Source organism: Solea solea, chromosome 18 (genome assembly GCF_958295425.1).
Source record: "Solea solea chromosome 18, fSolSol10.1, whole genome shotgun sequence".
Classification (NCBI taxonomy): Eukaryota; Metazoa; Chordata; class Actinopteri; order Pleuronectiformes; family Soleidae; genus Solea; species Solea solea.
This window is the reverse complement of record NC_081151.1, coordinates 10,656,163-10,681,255: the sequence shown is the minus strand read 5'-3', so window position 1 is coordinate 10,681,255 and position 25,093 is coordinate 10,656,163. Positions and strand designations below refer to the sequence as shown.

Genomic DNA, 25,093 nt, shown 5'->3' with positions numbered 1-25,093 from the left:
AGTTTCTATGTACGTGCCGTCACAGTGCAGACAGAGGTTGTAAATATGGCGGCGGACGGGATGGTGCTCACCAACCACGACCATCAGACCCGAGTGGGGATTTTGACAGGTGGGTGGACAGCTCGTGTGAATGCGTCAAAGCGCCTCTTTATGTTGCACTCGTGTGTTTTTTTTTTTGTCGTGGATTATCCGTGGACGTCGATATCATGATACGTGCAGTCTTCGCTGCAGAGCTAGCTAGCGTTTTGCCCGGACCGCTAACCTCGCTCGAGCGGCGGCTGCCTGTCGTTTGACAGGTCACACACATGTGCACACGGCTCTGAATCCGCGTTATTTACGGTCGTGTGCTGGCGTGTAAAACGTGTTCGTGTTCATGCCATGAGTGGCTGTCATGTTCGGTGTTTTAGCTTCACGACAGCCACAGTGACACGTGTAATGTAGCGTCAAGAAGGTAAAAGAAAAACCGGCAAAGACTTTCAAAATTCGGTTTCGCCTCCACGAACCGTACTGCTTTAAAATTGCGCTTTTATTTTGAAATTCAAACCAACATTTTTCGTGGTTGCCTTGTGTTGTATGTTGCTAGCTTGGTGTCATTTATTTTTCTGGCAGTGTACATATGGAGCCCGAATGAGCTGCATTATTCATGTGCCGTTGCAGATACGATACGTTGTTTTAATTAACATTTCTCTTATGGTTCCGTTGACAGCCCTGTTATATTTGGACGCAGTGCCTGCGGTTTTATTTAAATAAATGAGGAGTACATGTATGAAATAACGTAGCCTGCGTTCGGTTGCCCATTAAAAGCTAGTTATAAAGCGATGGTGGTAAATATTCTGCTGTGCAGGTGGAGTCGCTTCTGTAATTGTCGCTGTAGTGGACTGTTTGTGAGTCGTGCAGTGGACTGGGACCAGTATAGAGCCGTGTGACAGTCCCCAGTATCCCTGCTGTCTCCTTTCCCAGGCAGAGGGGGACGTGAGAGTAATGCTAAGAGGATGAGAGGCATCAACTACAGCAGCAGCAGAAGCAGCAGCAACAACTGGCCGAGGAGACTGTCGTGGTTTCACTAGCACAGCAGCTACAATATGTCTGATACACATCCACCTGACACCCACTGACTCCTGTCACGTTTAAACACGTCCCCAATCCGTGTTATGTCTTGTTTGACATGTCTAATTACGGCACTTGGCGATGATGTGGTAAAAAGCACAATTTTGCAAATTTTATACTGATTTAAAAAAAAAAAAAATCTCAGCATTTTCTGTGTATTCTACTGTGCAATTCAAGGTGCCAGTGTTAAAGAATTAGTGACCTCTAATGGTGAGACTTCAGATTGTCATACATGGAGGATTCCTCAGCAAGTTCTTCTACTAGAGTGGCCTCATACCAGAAAGGCTACTGATCTTCTTTGATTGCGTAGTGAGCATAAATTGTGTAAAGCCAAACTTTGCAAGTCTGGTTGCTTTTTTTTCCTTGCTTTCTCCAACAATGGTTTTATCTGCCCCTTTTTTTCACTGGCTCTGCCATGATGAACATTGATCTTGTAGCCGGTACCTGGCTTGAGTGTGTGTGTGTGTGTGCAGTGCCGTGAAGCAATTCATGTTTCTTGTAAGACTTCATGACTCTGAGGACTCTGGGTCAAGGGCCCTGATCTTGCAAGGCTGGCTTTCTGCTAACAGAGAGTAGAGTGAGTGGAGGCAGCCGCCAATATCCTCACATCCAAACATTTAACCGTCACAGTGACTCTGAAGCTGTTACAGGAAATTAGGGTAAAATCCTGCATAGTTCTGCTTTAAAAATGACCATAGTTTTCTGGTTTGAAATCGAAAGAAGTAGGGTGGAAGAAGCAGTTTGCTACCAGGGGTTGGACTGCACTAGTTGCATTAAAAATAACTCTATTTGAATGGAAGTCTATGGGAAAAGCCTACTTCTCATTTGAGAAGTAGCTAGTTTCAGCTTTGCAGTAGGACATGATGTCATTATTTTCCCATTTGGAGGAAAATAGACACAACATGGTCACCAGTGTGATTGATAGCTGGCCTTGTTCAATAAGTGTGTTGTTGCAGGTGACATTTGTCAACTTGTGGATGCAAAAACTGACATTCCAAATCGCGATTCTGTTAATTTCTGTGTTAATTTTTCAGCCAAATACATATATCTCTATATACAGTCTGTGGTTGCGAGCTTCTGTGTCAAGAGCCAAAATGTACACTTTGTCCTTTTGGGCTGCTGCTGAGACATGGTGGTGCAAGATGGTGGCCTCTATAAAGCAAGGCCCTTGCTTCAAGCACATATGGAGGTTTAAACTTTGGTTACAAAAAGAAAACAATTTCTACTTTAAAGCAAACAAACTTATTTAGTCATGTTCATGGGTTGTATATTTGATTTTTGCCAATAACCCCCTAATGTTCATATGTATTTATGTAGAGGAATGTTGGTTCCCTTCATCAGTCTACACATTTCCATGTTCACCTTGTCTGCCATTTGTCCACGGCAGTGAAATATGGAGGCTGGAGTGATGTTTAAGTCACATGAGCTCCAAATCTCATCCTTTTATTCGTGGAATCTGATTCCATTGCACTACATTTTTTTAGTAATTAGTACAGTAACGCCTCAGACACGCCCCCCTGGTAGGAAACAACGTGGTTAAGCTCATAGACGTATACAGTAGACGGCACATAAATCAAGCAATATATCAGAAAACTTGTCTCTTCGCCGACTGTTTTCATCATAGAAATGAAGACGGTGGATAGATGTTGTGCCTAATAAGCTAATGGGAGAGCATTTTATTTTCGAGCTCCACAGATCTAGAGGGATGGTGGAGGTGAATCACTGCCATGAAACGCTCTCACAGCACGCAGAAGAAGACCGGAGTGATGGGAACAAACACCAGCAAAGAATTTTGTAGTTAACTCTCAGTTAATAATGTTGCTCTGTTGCTAATGCTAATGTTATTTTAGCGCAACATTTACCTGTCCAGTGACAACAACACTATAGGCTTCAGCATTGAATGTTTGTCACAAAGCCAGATTGCGTCCATTTGTTTCCCTCCAGACTCTTGTAAACTTTCAGTGACTCTCTGGAGTAAGATGAGGGGAAGTTCATCAAGAAGTTGAAGATCAGGATACTGCGGCTCTGGAATAATGTCCTCTCCGGCTATTTCTAAACTCATAAAAAGCACACCAGGGCATTATAAGGATCTGATATATTCACTCTTGTCAAGTTTTGTGATATATCGTTTGATCTCCATGGATTTAAAGTGCGCAGTGAACTCTGACAGGTTGAATCCAGTACTAGTCCTTTTAATTTTTGCTGCATCTGAGGCTGACAACATGACAGTTCATAAAAACCGTGTCACGTGATGTCTAGAGCTCTGTTGCAATCTTTTCCACCATACTGACTGATACCCATTCACCTAACATGACACTTATGGGTTATCCTCCACAGGAGGGTCGTGGAGCTGCTAGTGCCAAAACCAGCTGACAAAGGGCAAAATTTTGCCTTTTACAATAAAAAAACAAATGACAACTATGTCCCAAATTTTATTTTATGTAGGTTCTACAGCTTACTTTTAGGTTCGTCAGTCTTTCAGAGCACAGATCTTGAAGTCAGTTACTTGAAGTGAGTTGGTGACTAGTCAACTAGGGCTGCAAGCAACAATTATTTTCAACATGGATGTATCTGTCGATTATTTTCTGGTTTAATCGAGTAATCGTTTGGTCCATAAAATGTTGAAAAATGTTAGTCAGTGTTTTTTATACCTGAAAATGATGATGTTCTCTAATGTCAAACCAAAATTATTCCGTTTGAATGATTTCTTTGTTATGTGGAGCAAAGAAACCTGAAAGTTTTCACATTTAAGAAGCTGAAAAAATCGATGAATCGAGTAATTGTTTCAGCCCTATAATCAATATCTCACTCTCTTTTTTAAAAAAGAATAATAAGGATTTTTCTTTTTATCCTTAATTTTCTGTTGTCAATATTTCTTCCCCCCACCCCACAGTTTTTTTTAATTAATGTCAGACATGTTGACAGGCCACATTAAGGAAAATGCACAGGTGTAATAAAATATATTATTTAAGGCTAAGTTCCTTTTAGCTTCCTCAGTTTTAGGTTCAGTGTGTGTTTGAGTTTGTGCATACACAAGCTGTTTGTGCTTCTAATGAAGACAAACATTTACCTACACCTTGTACCAAGTATGAATGTTTGTGTATGGGAACTGCCATAAAGGCAACCCTTAAAATTGAAGGTGGCATGTGGAAAAATGTTGGCGCACATAAATTTTGTGCTACATTTTGTGGAAAGGTTAGTCTGAAGCCCTGAGGGTGCAGGCTGGCTCATTGTCACACATGTGCTTCTCATGTAACACAGATGTTAAAAAAGTTGTATTCATCAGTGTAAAATGCTAATACAATAAGATCCAGAGATGAACACTCAAAGATCTTGGTATCTTTTAATATGTAATTGATAAACATCATGTATGTCACAGGTGTTGTCTTGTGTAACCTGAACTTCTCTCCTCTTCAGTCAGTGACAGCTGTTTCAAGAACCTGGCTGAGGACAGAAGTGGTGTCAACCTGAAAGACCTTGTCCACGATCCCTCACTGTGAGACTCCACTCAAAGCCCATGGCCCGCAGGTGTAACTGACGTGTAAAAGTTGCGCGTTTGCGTCACGGTTAACGTGTCTCTGTCGCCCCTTGCAGGCTAGGAGGAGTCATAGCAGCCTACAAGATCGTTCCAGATGAGCTCGATGAAATCAAGGTGCGTAAATTAGCTTTGAGCATTCTCAGTCTCAACCTAGTCGTTCAGTGATATCATTCATGTCCGAACACGCTTTCCCTCTCCCAGTATGGACGTGTTTCATAAAGTGTGGCGTTCATTGCTGCGAGTGAGACGTCATACACTCCCCAAACTGAGTTGGTCTTTTTATTATGAAAATATGGCACATGTGGTTCATCTTTATTATTATTGTTTACTATTATCAGCCAAAGAGTTTGTGGATAATCTGTCCGGAAACGGTGATTTGTTAGTTCATTGCTCTCTTAGCCACTGAAAACTTGGTTTAGTTGATCCTAATCAACACAAGAAGCTGGTATGGTATGGTCTTTAGTTTGTATTATTAGTTTTTATTAACTTTGTGTTCACTTGCTGTGAGCAGGACACTCTTTTGGAGTGGTGTGACGAGCAGGAGCTGAATCTCATTCTCACTACTGGAGGAACTGGCTTTGCACCACGTGATGTTACACCGGAGGTAAACTGCACTGCAAACACGCCTGCAGAAGTTCAGTGAATAAAGGAGTGAATAAAAGTTAATACTGATTTAAAAACTGGAAATATAGTGATTCAACTTGTTTTTCTCCTCTGAAATAACAGACGGTGTTAGTTGTTTGAATGAAGTAAATGTTTGTTTTTATGTCGTAGGCCACCAGAGAGGTGATCGAGCGAGAGGCTCCAGGTATGGCTCTGGCCATGCTGATGGGATCACTCAATGTTACACCACTGGGCATGCTGTCCAGGTAAAGGCAACATTCACACTTTTCAGTGAGACTAGCTGACATATGTAAAAGCTGCAGTACTCATCTCTATAATTCTAACCCCATGAATGTGTGTGGTGTGGCTCTTATATTCAGGCCGGTGTGTGGTATTCGTGGGAAAACTTTGATCATCAACCTGCCAGGGAGCAAGAAGGGCTCTCAGGTATGACCCTCATCTGTGCTTATTCTTAAAACACACATATATATGTATATATTTTAATATATATGTGGTTTTTTTCAGTTAAGTAATGACAAAAAGCCACATGTTGCCAAATGTTACACAGGCACTTTTATTACAGACAGCTCTACACCGTATTAACATGTCCAAGAAAAAATTGTGCAGAAATGAAAACACCCACACAGGAGTTCTACACGACTCTCTCATCACAACAAGGGATTTTACTGTTAGGCTCCCCCTCCACCTCTGCACAGATCCAGCTTGTGTCTTCAGAGAAAACAATATATTCTAATGAGAATTAAACTCGTGCTTGAGATGTTTGTAACTGAAACTGCGAATTTACACTACTTCTGCTCAACGAGAGGGAGAGAGAGTGTAGAGAAGCGAGAACAAACTTGGACCAGTGAATCTCATACTAAACGCATTTTTCTGATTGTTCCCCAATTGTTATTAAGTCGTTCATTTTTAGTTTTACTAACCAGTTTCTCCCTGCCACCGGTGACTCTGTGTCTGTTGCTATGTGGTTGCTATATGTGCTGTGTTTCCATCATGGGTCTGGAATTACAGTCAGGTAATAACGCCCCGGGTCAGGCTTGACTGAGAACGGGACCTTTACTTGGTAGGCGGCGTGTGGGCTGTGCCCAGGGTTGTGTAGTGTTAGATCTTACTGGTGTGACGTCATCGAACACGACAGTGGAGGACGTCCAGCAGCTCGCATTGGGAGTGACAATCAGCTGTAAATATGGCATAGATCTCACTCTTAAAGAGCCAATGTAACATATCACAATCAGATAAAATAAATGAGGGTTCTTCTCCTGGAAATTTATTTTAAGTAAATAATTCTCTGTTCAGTCAGTGTACACAGGGCAGTGGAGCAGAAAATTAAATAATCCTCAACAACATTCAGATCACATAAAACCCATAAACGCTGCCCTTCATATATACCTTTTATACCTACCTGCTTCAGTTACCAGTGGAATGGAACTGGACCATAACTGAGCACACAGGGACCACTGTCAACAGTTTAAATGAAATGGTAAAAGAAGGTTCAGTGATTCCAATATAGATAAGTTCTCATTTTAGAAAATTTCTTCATATCTTTTGGAATTTGTGGATCCAGGAAAGAAAAAAAAAAAGCCAAAATGCAGTGACTATATCTCTCACTGTAGCACGTAGAAAGATCACAACGAAATTGGAACTATGAAGGGAATGTTAAACTTTTTATTAGTTTTACAGGAGACTCTTCCAGTATATCAGAATGACACATCTTGGTAAAAGGCAGAGGAAGGCAGCTAGTTCCATGAAGTAAGACATCAGTGAATGATCAGCTGGTAAAACATCAAAAAGTCCAGTTAAAAGGCGAGGGGGGGAATACTAACAGATGTAATGGATGAGAGCGAATCAAAGACTCACAGACAAAACAGGGAGAGTGAGAGACGAGTCCAAGTCATATCAGAAAAGTTAGCTGGCCCTAGTAGTTCAAATTTTACGGAAGATGTTGAAGTTAGTGATTTCATTGCAGGAGAAAAGATTAAATAAATGCTGTTGTTCTCTGCAGGAGTGCTTTCAGTTCATCTTGCCCGCTCTGCCCCACGCCATCGACCTGCTGCGGGAGGCCACGGTCAGAGTCAAATCCACACACGCCGCCTTGGAGCAGCTGCCCTCTCCTTCCCCTCTGCTGGCCAACACACACAGCAACATACACGGCAGCATACACGGCAACACGCACGCCAACACACACACCAACATGCACGCCAACACACACAGCAACATGCACACCATGGAGCGTGGGACCCAGTGTGAGGAGGAGGACGATGAGGAGGAAGACCAGAGGAGAGGTCACCATGCCCACAACCACCACCACCATCATCACCACCACCACCCCCAGCATGGCTCCTCCCACATCACCGCAGCTGCCATTGCTGCTAAGGTAATGAGTGGTCAAGACAAAAAAAAAAGTTCTGTGCTGCTGCTCAAAACCTGATAGATGAAACATTAATGACCCCGGGGGGGAAATTGGGTCATTGCAGCAGCAGCACTATCTATATACTGCTCAAATTCCATAGGCTGATGCAGGTTATGGAAAACACAGTTTCCCAGTAATAGCTGTCATCAGTAGCTACACTGAAACTGTATATTTCATTTTATGGGGGCCTTTACACCATTTGTAAACCTGTATCATTCATTTCATTTAGATGATGTAGATCATTACTTCAGAAGTATCCAGTTTATATATCTAAGTTTTCGGGAGCCACTGATGTTTCATGAAACTATCAACACATTTTAAAAACTGTCACCATTTCATTTCATTTCATTTGTCTGTCTGTACCAATGTGCATCTGTGTGTGTCCATCAGACAAGCCATGCTGAAGTCATGGCTAAAGGGGGTCCCTATCTGCTCGGCAACTCACCCGCCCCACCCACTCATTACACCTGCTCCTGTAGTCATGACCAGCAGGTGAGACACTCGAGCACAAACTCATCATGTCATCTGTGTGTAACACACTCTTGGGCCAACAAAGGTTTTCCCCAAGAACTACCACCAACATGAATGTATTTAACAACCATGGCACCATTTTCTTTGGTCAAGAGCATGGGCAATATAGCAATTTATATTATAATATGAGTCCACATGAGATTGGTGTTATTACAACAAGTACCGCTATATTTTATTTTTTGTTTTTTTTTACAAAATCATTAAAACTGCAGTCAAAACTTTAAAATATAAACAAAGGGTTTAGCAGACATGACTCTCTCTGTTTCTCAGTATAGCACTTTTGAGATCTTATTCCCACGCTGCACACAGGAAGTGATTTGTTTTATGTCGAGACTGACGGAGGCAACAGCAACATTGTGCTCTTAAAGTGAGACTGTGAGATCCGGACATTCAGCAGTTTGATGGCAATACTGTTTTTTGCCCCCGCCTGCGCCTGCTCTGTTATTGACAATAACTTATTGTATACACACAAACACTTCCTCAGTCAGGTCTGATAGTATTGCTTGACAGAACCTGTGTTCAGATGCAACATACAATGTAATGTTACATCATTTCTGTTGATAAAGACCAAACAGAAGCAGAATAATAACATCAACAACAAAAATTTACCAAATGTTATGTACTGCAGCTTTAGATACCTGTTATATGTTAAACTATACATGATGTTTAATGCACTTAAAGCTACACTTGCAGCTCATAGGAGTGATAAGTGAGGAGGAGTACATGTACATACAGTATAGCGATGAACCCACAGACAGTTAAAACCCAACTTTTCTGTTTCCGTCAGCTGTCACTGTTCTGTTTTCACATTGTCAGTGTTTTTCATCATCAGTCTCATTTCCAGCAACAACAGGTAGCAAGCAGCGAAGAAGCCACGTAATTTTGTTAGGAGTCAATGGAGAACAAAACAGAGCTACATGAATAGTCGGTATTTGTCTGATATTCCTTCAAAAAAAGATGCCATAACTTATCATTTTAAAAAAAAGTTTAAAAAAAAATATATAGTTCAGGTTTTTTGAAGTTGTTGCATGAGGTACTGACACTGACTTCGCTGATCGTGCATTGCCAGGAACCAGCCCGAGACACTTGCCCTCACTGCCATCACGAGGCAGTGACACAGTGGCAGATTATAATCCCTCACGTACTAAAATTCATGCCAGTTAAGTCTGTGATATACTGAGAATGTGTTTGCCACTTTATCTTGCTGTTAAACAGCCAAATGGAAGGTTTGTAAAGTGATCTCTTCTGCCAAAAACTATAGAGGAAAATCAGCATTTTTATCTGACAGAAACACAGGAGCTGCTGGTCTGCTTCTGCCTCGTTTGGGCAAGTTTGTGTCACTTAAATGTTATTCCAAACAAAAGATATCAAACACAGAAGTAACAAGAAAACAAACATTTGAACTTACTGATGAAATTGCTAGTGGATCAACAACTCACTGTGTGCTGTGATGAAAAATTGCTGATTTTCTATATAGGCTTTGGTCAGAGAATTGGTTTACAGTTGGAAAGTGGTGTCCTGATGATCAGTTTGCTTATTCTGTGACAATACCTGATCAGATTGATTTACCGCTGAGGTTGTTGAGCTCTGTTGCTCCTCCAAAAAAAAACCAACAGAAATATTCACCTTACATTTTTCTTTCAAAGCTTAACCAAGGTTTTCCTACTTTCCATTAAGATATTCCTGTCACTTCACTGTTGTTTGAGGAGAAAAATCTATTTGCAGGGACTTTTTTTTTAACTTGCTGCAGGTAGGTAATCCATCACAGTGAACATACTCCAACCTTGTTCACTAGGAATCAGAGGTACCTGGAGGCATGGTGTGATTTTTGTTACCTGCAGAGGTTCCAGTACATGTATGTGTCTAAACTTCCAGTTCATTTAACCTTGTATTACTTCTTTAAAGAAAGGAAGAAAATAAATATGAGAGACACACACTTTGTTTACCTCATGTGAATGTGATTGAGTAAATAACATGAAGGTCTCAGTCCCAGGACACAGTAAACACCACTATCCTCTGAAAAGGTAACAGAATACATGAATATTTAAGTGATAACATGGTCTCAAATGATTGTCACAGTGCCTTGAACTGGAGTTTAATAGTATAAGGCTCAGTGATGCATGTATTTGGTTACCAGTGATTAGTCAGAATATATTATGCAAGTATAAATAAATGGTCATACAGAGTCGACTACCCCTCACAAGGCAAGTTTATGCATAAAATTATCACTTTTTTTAAAATGAAAATCCTACTGTGTTTGTGTTTAGATCCCGGACTCGATCATTTCCCGAGGCGTTCAGGTGCTCCCTCGAGATTCTGCCTCTTTGAGCTCCACCCCTTCCGAGTCCCCGCGGGCAACACAGGCAACCTCCCGCCTTTCAACTGCCTCGTGCCCAACACCCAAGGTACGCATGCACACACACACACAAACTGACTGATCTTACTTTTACATTTACTGTATCTATACTACACCGGCGCATCTGTCCCGTCATGTAGGAGAGATTTGGGAGAGATGTTTACCAGTTTGTCTCTCTCTTCTGCAGGTTCAGTCACGATGTGGCAGTAATGAGAACATTCTGAGAGCCAGTAAGTCTGTGCGTGTGTGTGTTTGTTATTCAGCGGTCCTTTAAAAGTCAATTTCCCAATGCAGCCGTCAAGAAGACACAAAATCCTTGCACATATTCAACTGCTGCTTAATAATACAACCATGGGCAGAACTGACCATTTCCTTCTGGGAAAGTAGTTACGATTATGCCAGAAAGTTGCTAGATTTGTCGCAAGTAACTTTTTTGAAGGAGGTTTGAAAAGTAACTTTTGGTACTTTTCCATTATACTGTTCCATTATACCTTGTGCTTTTTTTTTTAGTCTGTTTTAGTTTAGATGTAACATCAGCAGACTGGTTGGCAGAGAGTGTCCAACTCAAGAATCAAACAGTTTCTTGTTTGAGTGAGTACTTGGCTGCTGTCCACAAAAAAAATACACTGTGGTCCGTTGGCGGCAAGGTGCAGATGTTTGTGTGTTTGTGTCGCACATGAAACAACATCACGGCACTTTTGCACCACCGTGCTTTGAATACCTCGCCCACATTGAGGAACTATGAAGTAATAGAAAACGTGGCTGATACCAAACCGAGTAGAGTCGAGTTAAGTAGAGTCGAGTAGTGCTAGCACTGGAAAAGCACCATTATAAAGCTGAATAAAAAAAGAAAAACGTTTTTCTTTTAGGTCCCTGACTTGTTTCAGTCTGTTGTACTACATAACATCGTCTTCTCCGTTTTTGATGTGGTAGCGTTACAGCATCCCTTACAGGCCTGCCATATGTATGCAGCATTTTGAGTCGTTTTTGGGGGTTTTGTGTGGATGGAGACTTCCTGAAACGATGCCGTGGTTACTGGAAACATGTCCGTGTGGAAATGGTCTAAAGCTGCTTTCAGACCTGTACTGTTGTCCTGACATTTTCCTTAAAGTGTCTGTTAGGCCATGAAAATGCAACGGCCCACCACTGTAGCTCGGCAATTACAAGTATCAGTTACCATCACTACAGTGCTATCTGATGCTGTTTGTTTAGCTTGCAACTGTTTATCCAAAGTGTCATGTGGTTAAAAGAGGTAAACAAGGATGTGTGTTGCATTCAAATTCACCTCTAAACAATAAATACTGATGTGTATTCTACTCCTGTGCGTTGCTGCATTGACATTTATTTAGCAGCAAGCCCATCTCGTCTAGTGTTAGCTAGCATTTAACATCATATGAATATGAATATGAATATGCAAATTAAAGACAAACAAACAGATCAGACAGTTAAGTGTGATTTTATTATCAAGTCAACAAGAAGCTACTAACTGTACCATATCTGGGATTAATGCCATCTCTCTCTGTGTGTGTGTGTGTGTAGGCCACAGTGCAGTGGACATCAGTAAAGTGGCACGTCGTCATCGCATGTCCCCGTTCCCATTGACGTCAATGGACAAAGCCTTCATCACTGTTCTAGAGATGACGCATATTTTGGGAATTGAAGTCATTAACTACAGAAGTGAGTCTTCTCAGCACATTTTATTTTGGTTTAAACGGGGGTTCAAAAGTGTGTGTGTGGGGGGGGGGTGTTAAGTCATTTTATTTAGAAAGTAATTCTGGGACTCTCCTTCATCAGTCTTACATTTCATTAATTTGTGTTTTTTTAAAAGTACTTAGAAACCCTTTACTGACATTAGGGAATAGCCCTTTTTCCTGTCTGATACCAAAATCACAAACTCGAGTATCTACTGATACCAATATCATGATGCATTTTAGAGCTTTTACACTATGAAGCTGTTAAGTAGGGTTGGGTTGCTGATTTCTCTGTCTATTTTTAGAAATGTAAATAGTCTTTATGACTTCAACATCAGATCCATTGATTTTATTTGAACAACGACAGTAGATACACAACTGTACACACACAGACACGATGTCTCTTGTAATTGTATTATTGTCAGTTGATTGTTTTATTGTGCTTAGTAGACTGTGCATGTGTATGGGTCTGCTCTCTGCAGGCGGATTGGGTCGAGTGCTCGCTCAGGACATCTATGCCAAAGATAACCTTCCTCCGTTCCCCGCCTCCGTTAAAGATGGCTACGCTGTGCGAGGTGAGACCGTTAATACCAATAATACCATCTCGTATTTTACACAAACTGTGATCTATGAAATTATCGTTTAACACCTGCCACTTAGCTTTTGTTTTTTTTTTTACAGGTGCATTTTTTTTAAATATAGCCTACAGCTAAAAAAAATTTTGTTCTTAAACCATTTTGTTCTCTTATTAGAGTTCCATCTCTTTATTTAGTATTTATTTCATTTAGTACCTTCTTTTGTGCTATTTGCATTTCATTGTAGTGTTATTTTTTTATTTTTACTTAAATATTTAGTTAAGTCATAATTACAATGAATGCACTTTATTTTGTTACCTTTTATTAGGCTGACACCATATTCACCTCAATGTTGTGCCATTTTGAATATGAAGTGAAAATCAACATACAATCATTCTTCGGAGATTGCTGCCATTTAAGATTAAAGCTAATATAAGGGTAAGAACATGCCAGGCTGACATTGGGATGATGGAAGCAACACGACTACAACTGTGCAGAATTCCCCCAAAAGCAATTTATTGCTTTAATATTGGCATTGATGAAGGCCCCCAAAATTAAATTTTGCTTAAGGCCCCCATGGAGGCCCTGGCCTCAGCATTGCCCCGGCCTCATCACCTCCTTGTCACACCACAGTGATGTAGTAATTCATGCAAAAGGAGGCCGAGTGTGCATAAATCAGATGCTTTACAGACATTTCTGAAATATTTCACTTAAAAGTGCAATGAATGTAGAATATATGAAGGTTTCACCTCTTGAAATAAAGTTAACATAATATTAACCTGTCTTCGTGTCTGCCACCTAAAATCAATAAACTTCAATCGCCATGGTCTAATTTTCCTAATTAACGTGATTAACGACATCATTTTCATTGGCGTGTAGCTGCTGATGGCCCCGGAGATCGCTTCATCATGGGAGAGTCACAGGCTGGACAACAGGTCAGCGCTAACACACTAACACTCCTGTAGACATGAAATCATGAATGGAAACTTCTACCTACTCATTGACAACACAAGTATATGCACTGTCAACATCTCTACTAATATAAACACTACCAGTAGTTGTTGTTGTCCTTCCACTTTTTGAACTACAGTGAGTAAATAAATAAGCTACTTTCATGAGTAGTAATGCCATGATGAAAGACTAGTGATACTCTGGGCTGTATTTTAGACAAGGGCTGTGAGTGTGTGTGTGTGTTTCTTCCAACTCCTCTTTCCAAACAAAGTCTAGCAAAAGTGTAGCAGTTTTATTCACTTCAGAGAAGAGCAATGCCAAAATAACTAACAAAAACTTCTCTTAATAAACCGAAAATAAATGACTGCTATCTTTTAAATTTAACCTAAATATTATCAATTTTGTCCAAGCACTACAGCATTACCACAAGTATTATTTATCTTAACTAAAGGCTTTAAGAGCAAAAAACTACTTGGATTTCAACCTCAACTTAAACACAAAACGCCACCTACTTAGCTTACCTTTAAGTCACTACGACTAATAATACTACTTTCAACATCATTTCAATAACACGGACACAGGATTTGTTTGGACAGAGGTGAGGAGGAAGCTCAGTGTGCAGGTTAATGAGGGTTTACTGTATAAAGTCCAGGCTCCATTGAGCCCCTCACTGTTTGCCACCTGGTTGCTGACATCCACCTGAGAGACTGACAGTCACACAGACACACAGGAGGAGCGAAACTGCAAATAATGGTAACATAACATCGTAACATCGTGGACAAATGTAATTGTCGATAATTATCAGTTGCGTCATCACGCGGCTTTTCCGGCAGTACGTCAAACGCCGATTTTGAGGGAAAATCATTCATAAAATTTAAACATTTCTGACCATTCCTTTAAATAAGCTGGTCTTTAACTGTGAGACTATTCCATCAGAGTGAGCTAGCAGAGGCATATTGATACAGACAGCTATGATGTGTTTTATTTTTCAACCTTCCATGTAATGATTTTCCTGCATTGATTCCTCATTGTTAAATAGATACAATAATACATTTAAGTCCCCCCCCCACTTGCAGTGTTAGTCAGACCTTTGCCACAGAAACTGTGGGCACACTGAGTCGTATCTGGCCGCCGTGGTTCCTCTCACCGAGTGTGTGCTTCCTTTGTGGCAGCCTGCTGTCATTTGCACATGATTACATCAGGGATGGACTGCTGAATATAATTGCACTATACTTGGCTGCAGTTCTTCTTGCAGGGCCACACATTCATCACAAATATCTGTCCTGCTGCCTTCAAGGTGGCTGCGGGGTTTTAATGAATGAGAGGAGAGAGAGCTGTTAGACAGTACAGGTGTGGGTAACAGCTGCACCTTCATTTATAGACTCATTTCCTGACAGCGCTGCCTTCATCACATTCATCTTGGCACAAGTATGGAGTTGATTCATTTCAGCCTCGGAGCCTCTGAGCTGTTATTCCTCTGCTTCAGTAATGTGTTGTTTAACTTCTCTAACAGCAGACGAGGCCACCTTGGTTTTGATAGTAACTCGATCTTCCATTCCCAACTAGCTCTCATTATTTCTGCAGGACTGTACTGATGCGCTTAAGGTCTCAAATAGTGTCTTCCCCCATTGATCTACTTCATATTTGAAGGATGAAGTCACAGAGGTCGATGATGTCTACTGGATGTCTACTGGACTACTGAATTTTCATGTCTTACAGTTTTTGCTAATGCAACTAAAGATGCTAATAAGAAAATGTATTTTTTGTTTCAATTAAAAAAAAAAATAAAAAATTAAAGCTATTCAGCCCTTCAACATAAATGGAAGGTGCTGCCTTTGGTGAGTTGGCACCTCTTCTCCCTCCAGTACATCATTCATATAAGACTGAACGCCGTTGTGAATTTAAAGGTTGGGGAAAAAGTGAGTTCAGTATTTATTAACTATAGAAAGTGCAGTTATGACCACGAATAGACTGAAAACACAACTGAATTCGTTCTCAGATGTGATCAAAACATCCACATTTAGCAGTGATTTAGGGACACTTTAACTTGCATGCACGTACAGTATATATAATCCATTCCCAGGACACTTTAAAGCCCTCCAAGCCACTGACAAGCTGTAGTTTCACGCTTATTTTATACCACACTGTTCTCTCTCTAATCAGCAGAATCTTTTTCATGCTACATCAGCGTGAGTAGAGCTTTGACTCACTCAACTTCCCCCCTTTTTTCTCTCTCTACCTGTCACGTGGGCACAAACACCTTGACACATACACACCAACACATTGACAACAACAGACTCATCTGACCTCACAAACAGCCATGTCATCCATGTGTTTTACATACAGAGTGAGGAAGAGAGATTCAGTCACATGTGGTTACACAACACAAGTTAATAGCAGGTCTAAATGGGGCCACAACTATTGTTCCTCCTGCTATGATACAGAGACACCATAAACTAGTACCTCTTCACTGGTAATAATGTGACATATTACGCTATACTGTGGCTGCTGAAGTAACCATGAATGTATGTGTGTGTGTTTCTGCAGCCCACCCATACAGTGATGCCAGGTCAGGTGATGAGGGTGACGACCGGAGCTCCGATTCCTTGTGGAGCTGATGCTGTGGTCCAAGTAGAAGATACAGAGCTGCTGAGGGAGTCTGAGGATGTAAATACTCCATTAAGAGTTTTCTCTGTCTACTATTCATTTTTCTGCTTGCTTACTGCAACTGTGCCAGATCATAGATTCCACACACTGTTGGACACAAACAAATTGTAAGTACACTAGATTTGGTTCTGCTCTGACAGAAAACTGATCTGGTTCCAACGCCCATCCATCAAACATTCTCTACACATGTTTGTGCAGATGTGGACAAATTTGTTGGTATCCTTGTAGCATGGAACTATCTTTAGATTTAGTCTCCCTGATAGTCTGAGAGCTCACGCCATACCTGCTACAAAACATGTGTTTTGGGGTTGCTTTGCTACGGCTGGCATGGGTTACCTCGAATCTGTGCAGAACAAAAGTTAAATCTCATGACTATCCAGGCATCCTGGAGCTAAAATACTGCCCAGTGTCAGAAAGCTCAGTCTCGGTCTCTGGTCATGTCTCTTCCAACAGGATAATGACCCAAAACACTCGGCTAAAAAAAAGAAAACATTACACTCTTCTGAAAAGATCCTTTAGGAGCCCTGATCTTAATCCCATTGAACATCACTTAAAAGATCTGAAAAATAAAGTATAGAAACATGTTAGTCCAATCATTTATCGTTTTAATCATCCGTGTGTTACAGGGCACAGAGGAGTTGGAGGTGAGGATTATGGTTCAGGCCCGGCCCGGACAGGACATCAGGTAAAAGCAGGAGCAAGTTGCTGTCAGCATTAGAAGACCGTCTGTTGTTTATGCTTGTAACATGTCTGAGTGTGTCCACACAGGCCAATAGGTCATGACATCAGGAGAGGAGAGTGTGTGTTGGCCAAAGGGACACATATGGGCCCGTCAGAGATCGGCCTGCTGGCTACAGTGGGAGTGACCGAGGTCAGCGTGCACAAGTTTCCTGTGGTGGCTGTCATGTCCACTGGGAATGAGGTACATACACATCAGTACAAGCAAGAAAAAGATGACTTTTATTTTGATATTTGCAGCTGTTTTTGCCCCCAGTGAATCAAGATGCCCATTCAATCCTGTACTTGTGTGTGTGTGATTGTGTGTAGCTGTTGAATCCAGAAGATGACCTCCACCCAGGAAAGATCAGAGACTCTAACCGCTCCACTCTTCTGGCCACTATCCAGGAGCACGGGTACCCCACCATCAACCTGGGCATCGTTGGAGACAAGTATGATTGTTACTCTACCTCAGTTGTTGTCAGAGCTTCATGTAGAACGTAATCTTGACTCTGTCTTCAGAAGAAAATATTTGTTTTCTCCAGTGACGCTTCAAAACAAATCCATTGAAACAGTTTTAAGCCCTGAACGAGCTACGAGAGGAATCCTGACCATAAACCATTTCATATGAAATTAGTACTGCAACTATTATTTTCATCATCGATTAATCCGTTAAAAATATTAATCAAGGAAATGTTCATGAAATGTTGAAAAATGTTGATCAGTGTTTCTCAAACCTGGAAATGATGATGTTCTCGAATGTCTTACGGTATTTTGTCCACAAACCAAAATTATTCAGTTTTAATGATTTCTTTGTAAGATGGAGCAAATAAACAAGAAAATATTCACATTTAAGAAGCCAAAAAATTGTTTTAATTATTGAAAAAAAACACTCAAATTGATTAATCGATGATCAAAATAGTTGATTAATTTAGTTAGCAACTACTAATTGATTCATCGAATAATAATTATAGCTCTATATGAAGTATTGTTAAAAATGGAGAAAGTAGAGGGTCCACTTAACAATGAGCAATGGGGATTAGGAACCCCAGCCCTTGACCTGGCAGGGACTCGAACCAGCAACCCTCTAGTCACAAATTCTCTTGGCTGTGGGCTGAATTTCACCAATCAGATGTTGATACTATGCCCAAGGATTGTGAGGTTGAGGAATTCTCCTGTCTATTGTAACAAAGGAAAACAATTTTTTTCTGAAAACAGAGTTGATATCATACAGACGTTTGGCTTCTACAGGAGTGTACAGTATAACATTGTTTCCCAGGCCTGTGCCTCATGGTGAGTCGACCTTGGACGGTTAAATTATTATGGGCTTTTATTATCAAACTCTCTGCCTTGAAAAAGAACAGCATTTTTGCTTCTGGAACCACACTGCTTTACTTTCTTTTGACAGTGCACTTAATATATTTTAGGACATGCAGCTCATAAAAGTGTTAAACCTTTTTCTGTTTTATGATTCAACTGTCTCTCCATTCCTCTGTCTGTCTATCCACTCGTCTTATCATCTGTTCATCCCGTCCTTTACTTTTAAGCATTCCAGCTTCCAGTTTGGGACAAACATTTCCTTAAATTCAAGGATTACGGTCAAAATGTTCTGTAATAATTACCTTTTTGGCTGAAACTCAAAACCCCTTTAGGTTATATTACAAGACCCCAGTTTGTTCCACCAGCAGTTGTATTTGTCATTGATGTGTCCTCACTGAGATATAAAAACAAGTGTGTGTGTGTGTGTGTGTGTAGTTTTAAGCTCTTGACGACTGTGATATCAACAAATCTCATCCACTGCCACAGTAAACATTAAAACGGCTGTTTGCTCCAGAATCAGCCCACTGAGTTTAAATGTGTCACACGTGTTTTTGCAGCCCTGATGACCTGCTGTCAGCTCTGCATGAGGGAATCAGCCGCGCTGACGTCATCATCACCTCAGGAGGCGTGTCCATGGGAGAGAAGGTACCTAAACTACCAGCGTTTAATGTTTAATTAAAACTAAATTGTGATTCTCATTTTTCCAAAAAAGTGTAGCCTTGGTGCTAAAGTTGTATTGGTTCTAATATTCCAGCTGATTCAAGGTCAGTTTAACATTATTGTTGTCGTCCGTGTGTGTGTGTGTGTTTTTCAGGATTACCTAAAGCAGGTGCTGGATATTGACCTTCATGCTCAGATCCACTTTGGACGTGTCTTTATGAAGCCAGGGTAAGAGTTTACCATTCTTTAAAATGTGGGAAACTTGATTTTATTTTCAGCTTTATTTTCTTTCTGACAATATTAACTGATGATTTCACTTCTACCTTTGCTTTTGTTCATTCTCATTCTACTGCGACATTCTACTAACTATTACTCCTACATCTGCTGCCACTACTACAACAGTTTCTAGTTCTACTATTTTAGTATTTCAACTATTTCTGCTAGTGCAGTTTCTACCACAGTGCGTCCATTACACCATCACTTCTATAGCTGTCACTGCTCCTCCACCACTTCCTCCTAATCACAAGCATTCTCCTGCTGTTACATCAGTTTGTAGATTGTTTAATCTTTTTGACCATTTGCAGTTGTTACTGCTTTTAATACCACTGTTTTTATTAATCCCAATACTATTGCTAGAGGGGCAATTATTATTATTAATGCTATTGCTGTTTGCTACCACTGTATTTATTACAGGTAAATAATCCCACTTGTCCGTTTCTTAGTCTTCCAACTACCTTTGCCACAGTCGACATTGATGGAGCACGGAAACTCATCTTTGCTCTGCCAGGTACGATATTTATATCTTGAACCAATTTAAATAAGTGTTATTGTCATTTTGGTGTTTGTACATCAGTAGTGCAGACAAAATCCGAGAGAGTGGGTCTGTAATAAATGCTAAAAGACGCAAAACAAGGAGAGTTTAAAGACAAACATTCAGAGCAATTGAAAGAATCGGAAACATACCTAAAGTTAATGTACTGTGTGAAAATGTAAAAATATAAAAGGTGCAATAAAGTGCATTTCCAGGATTAGTAGTTCACCAGTGTAAGCTCTTCCACAGTCTGGTGGCTCTGTTCTTTATGCTCCTGTAGCTTTTGTCTAATCGCAGCAGTTCAGACAGTGTATGAGGAGGTCTGCAGTGTTGTTATGTTGTCAATAAGCAAGTATCTCTTTAATCACCTGGAGCCTCTCTGATCGGCATTTATTTGGCTTAACCTCCTCAGTGTGTTCATATCCTATTTATTACATATAACCAAAACATAATACATACACTTAACTGAACTCAAATTAGAACAAACAATGGAATGTTCAAGATCGTGGAGGAAACGGCCTTTTTGTCTTGGTTAACCTACAAAATGAGCTTTGTTACATTTGTAAAATCCCCTTGTATATTATAAAGCAATCAGTGTAGGGCTGAAGCAATTACGTGAGTATTTATTGATTACTAAACTCTTTTGGTAATCAATTAAACGGTTTGAAGTTTTTTTTCATTATTAAAACCGTTTTCAGATTTTCCGGCATCTTAAATGTGAATATTTTGTGGTTTCTTTGCTCAGTTATCATTGAAACTGAATATTTGTTTGTTTGTGGACTTAACAAGACGTTTGAGAACATCATCATTTCCAGGTTTGAGAAACTCTGATCAATCTTCTGACGTTTTATGGACCAAAAGGACCATTACTCAATGAATTAAGAAAATAATCAACATTTTTCAATTAATCAACAATAAATCGATTTTGAAAATAATCGTCAATTGCAGCCCTAACAAAACTATCAGTGCAAACAGCAAGTACAGGATAACTCCAAAATCTTGTCACATATTTATACTTCAAATATACTGAACATAATTTCTAATTCCCACATTACTTTGTGTACAGCCAGCTTGCAACCAAATTCACATCCCTTGGTGACTCTCCCCTTGACTGTCTTAATATCTCACACAATCAGTGTTTCTATGCCAATAATTGACAATAACCACATAACTGAAAAATGACCACTCTCAGAAACTTGCTAACTAAAGGAGACACGAATGATTGGCTCCTTTTCAACCTTAGAACCTTAATGGAGAACGACACGACATGGTAAAGCGCTTGTAGTGCGAGTGTGAATAGACACAAAATAACTACAATAACATTTGACTGTGAGTGTTTTGTTGTGACTGTAGATATTTAGTGAATTCATGTGGCGCGTGCATTCCGCACAACAGAGGGGACTAATGTATGTAGACGTGTATGTTTGACAGATTATTGCCTGCTTTGCTGTCAATCAGTGACGAGGCCTCTGTCACAAAAACCCTTAGTTTGTCTTTTAATAATCAAAGGTTTTTCCTTCATTTATCTCTTCTTATATTAAAGTCCATTTTACATCCTCAGTTTCACCTTTTTTATTAGCCTAACTTTGTTTACTGTATTACTGTTTTATTTAGTTGTGTTTTATCCTATAAAACACTTTGAATTATAAAAGTAAATGCACTAAAATATTTGTACCTACTGTATAACCTACTACTATATATTTATACTGCATTTTTTCCCGCCTCATTAACTCAGTGTTATTGTTGTGAAGGTAACCCAGTGTCTGCAGTGGTGACATGTAACCTGTTTGTGATTCCTGCTCTGAGGAAGATGCAAGGCATTCTGGACCCTAGACCTACTATTATTAAAGCTAGGGTAAGACCCACACACACACACATACACACTACACTCAACATTTGCATTTTAAATGTCCAGACACTCATTTACATCATGCATTACCTAGTCCTTCACCTTAACCTTCCTCTACAACCCCAAAGGTGTTTGAAAACCAGTCAAGTTGTTCTATGCGATTTACTCACACATTAATAATATTGTTTGTGGTATCCAGCAGATGTCGCTTTCTCATTTAACTAATAGATATTACAGCTTAAATTGTTTCAATCTGTGTGTGTGTGTGTGTTTCAGCTTTCCTGTGATGTTAAGCTGGATCCTAGACCAGAGTATCACCGCTGTATTCTCACCTGGCATCACCAGGAGCCACTGCCCTGGGCACAAAGCACAGGTACACTCACATTTATAACTTATTTTAAAACTTTTGACTCTAAAGCAAAACTATGGTATCAACAGAGACAAACCTGTGAACACTGAATATTTCAGTTTTCCCTCAGTTGTCCATCACTGTTTTTATCATCGTTTTAATCATTGTTGTGTTAGCCAGTGTCGGTTTATCGTTATTGTCATTGTAGTATGGTTGATGTTTGTGTAGTGTTAAGTCTCCATGGTTGTTTTGGAGGTTTTTTTTTTGGATTGTTTAAGAGCCTAAAGGACAAGAACTGCACATCAGCTACAATAGGCATATTGTCACTTAAACTTACAAGACAAATTACATAGATAAAAAATAAGCTTCATGGAAAAATGGGTTTGTACTAAGTACAATAAAATGAATGCAAGGGTTATTTAAAACGGCAAATCTTCAAAGTATTTAAAACAAATAAGTAAATAAAAAATTTAAAAAGAAAAAGAAAGAGTTGAAGAAAAGGTTAAAGAACAAAGGTAAATGTTACTATTTCTGTTAATGTGACTGTGTATACCGTACATTGTGTGTAATACATGGAGCAAACACTCATACAATCCCACACATTTACTGTATAAATGACTATTTCATCATTCTTGCCTCCAGGCAACCAGGTGTCCAGTAGGCTAATGTCGATGCGTAGCGCCAACGGCCTGCTGATGTTGCCTCCTAAAACAGAGCAGTATGTGGAGCTACATAAGGGAGAGGTGGTGGACGTCATGGTGATCGGACGACTATGATGCAGGTTGATCACTCTCTCCTCTCTTTCTTTTCACTTTATCATAAAAAGGCCGGTGGTAAAATAAAGCCCTCACTAACAATCTGCCACACTGCTTTTATCCGCAGACTTCAGTGTCACTCACTACCGATTGCCATGGCAATGCCAGGACTTCCTGTCTGAACAGGAAATGGGTGGGATGGGTGGGTGGGTGGGGGGAGGGGGGGGGGCAGGAAGTGATGCATGTCTACCTGGTCGCCATTAGCTGTGATGTCATATGCAACAGCCAATTGGAGCCAGCGCAGGCTGAATCCTCATTGGTCTGCTCTGAGGAACTGTATTTCAATGGTGAAAAAAACAAACAAAAAAAACAGTGAAAAAGTGAAAAGAAATATATAAAATATGAGATTTATTCTGTAATATTATTATTACTATCCTGATGATAATGATTATTAATATTCTTAATTAATATTCTCTTTATTATTGATTGAATATTATCATCTTAGTAGTATTCATACCCTCTTCTTTCCTGTTCATTTGCTTTGTGCGTTCGACATGTTTCCCTGGTAAATGTGAACATGTAGAATCCCCCTTCCTTCCTTCCTTCCTTCCTTCCTAACTTCCTCACCCCCTTCTTCCCCCCTTCTCACCCTTTCCAACTTCTCCCCTCTTCTTTTTCTACTTCTGTCTCTGCTCTGGCGCCCTCTATCCAGATATTTAAGCTCCCTGATAACCCAATCCCTGCAGTATAACTACAACACTGACCCTGACATTAATATTAATACCGATATATCAACCTAAAGGCTTATGATGAAACCTTTCGATTCAAGCTGCTGATATAGTTTGTGTGAGTACAGTAATTATTTAAACTCTTTTTGTAAAAAAAAAAATGGGGGAAGAAACATGGATCATTTTTATTTCCTTTTATTTGTCCAGATATAACTGAGAGGCTGAATCTCATTATGACTCTGAAAGCCATTAAAAAGTCATGTGGGAGAGGCGGGACTTAAATTTAAACACTGGCATTGAAAAATCATGATAATATAATACACTACTTTTACACTAAATAAAAAAACTTGATAAATGTGTTTTTTTTTTTTGCATTTTACTACTCTTAAAGGTACAATAAGCGGGGCTGAGTTTGATGCTCAGGTCATTAAAGCTGTAGTGTGTAACTTTTCTGTAATTTAAACAAACCAGTGTAGAATTAGTTCACACGATGCCGATAAAGGGTTTTCCTGCTCAACACAACTTAGTATAGAAGGTGTTTTTTCTTCTTCTCGTGTCTGTGGAGACACAGAGTGATGTGTTTTCTATCACAACTGATGGAGGGAGGGTGGACCAGCTATGCCACTAAAGTGGGATGGCAGTACATTTTAGAAACAATTGAACTTAAGGTTAAGGAATTAACTGATTCTCTGAGTGAGGTAGTGAGAATCTGAAATGACTGTTGAAACGGTTGGAAAATGGAACAGGAGTCATTCTTTCAGAAAGCTCTGCAGACTGACCTGAGGAGTGGAATAATTCTGAGGGGGAAGAGAGCACTATCAATATTGGCAACCGAAGTTACACACTGCAGCTTTAAAACACCAGCTGTCAGACATTAGTTTCAAATGCAACGGTCAATCTCTCCGTGTCTCTCCCTCTGAACTGCCCTGTGATTGGTCATATCCTCCGATAACACTACAGATTTTACATTACACTTCCAAAGTTGTGGAATTATTGATCACTAATACAAAAAAAAAAAAATCCTGCCTTCTGTACCTTTTTAAAAGATGAGGCTGACAGTTTTCATATGGTCATAAAAACCTCACTGAAAAACCAACAGCATGTTTGCTTTCTCTGTGCCGTCTCATTTTCCTCCGTCTGTGGCTCTCAACCCCAAGCCAACTGGCTCCTACTGGAGGGGAACACTTACATTTACTTTAACGCTGTGAGCTAGATTGACACCTCGTGTCTTTCTGTGAAATATGACGCGACAACAACACCCTCCATTGAAATGAATATTTGGAGGTGAGATGGTAACGAGTCAGCCTCTGTCCAAATTTAACAAAATCTACCAACACGTCGACCATCACTCACTCAAACGGCTTTTTTTTTTTTCCCAGTGGCTCTTTAAAAAAAATAATAGCTCCAACTTTTAAAAAAGGTTCAGTAATTACATACGACAGCTGGACAGTGTTGTG

At 40.0% G+C, this 25,093-nt stretch overlaps 1 protein-coding gene across 2 annotated transcripts; it reads left to right on the top strand.

Moving 5' to 3' along the window:
- On the top strand, positions 1-23,107 carry gphna (gephyrin a). Of its 2 annotated transcripts, XM_058616227.1 has the most exons (24): positions 1-109; positions 4,525-4,603; positions 4,702-4,759; positions 5,157-5,249; positions 5,420-5,514; positions 5,629-5,695; positions 7,269-7,640; positions 8,067-8,168; positions 10,475-10,612; positions 10,751-10,793; positions 12,103-12,240; positions 12,737-12,829; positions 13,709-13,764; positions 16,328-16,447; positions 17,074-17,132; positions 17,216-17,369; positions 17,495-17,616; positions 19,042-19,129; positions 19,299-19,372; positions 19,867-19,931; positions 21,707-21,810; positions 22,081-22,177; positions 22,796-22,934; positions 23,036-23,107. In XM_058616227.1, exons 1-23 carry the CDS (start codon positions 46-48, stop codon positions 22,927-22,929), a joined length of 2,415 nt encoding a protein of 804 aa, XP_058472210.1. In that variant the 5' UTR covers positions 1-45; the 3' UTR covers positions 22,930-22,934; positions 23,036-23,107. The 2 variants fall into 2 exon arrangements, with proteins under 2 accessions (XP_058472210.1, XP_058472211.1); XM_058616228.1 differs by lacking the exon at positions 8,067-8,168 and having other exon boundaries at positions 22,796-23,096.
- Positions 23,108-25,093: the final 1,986 nt, after the last annotated feature.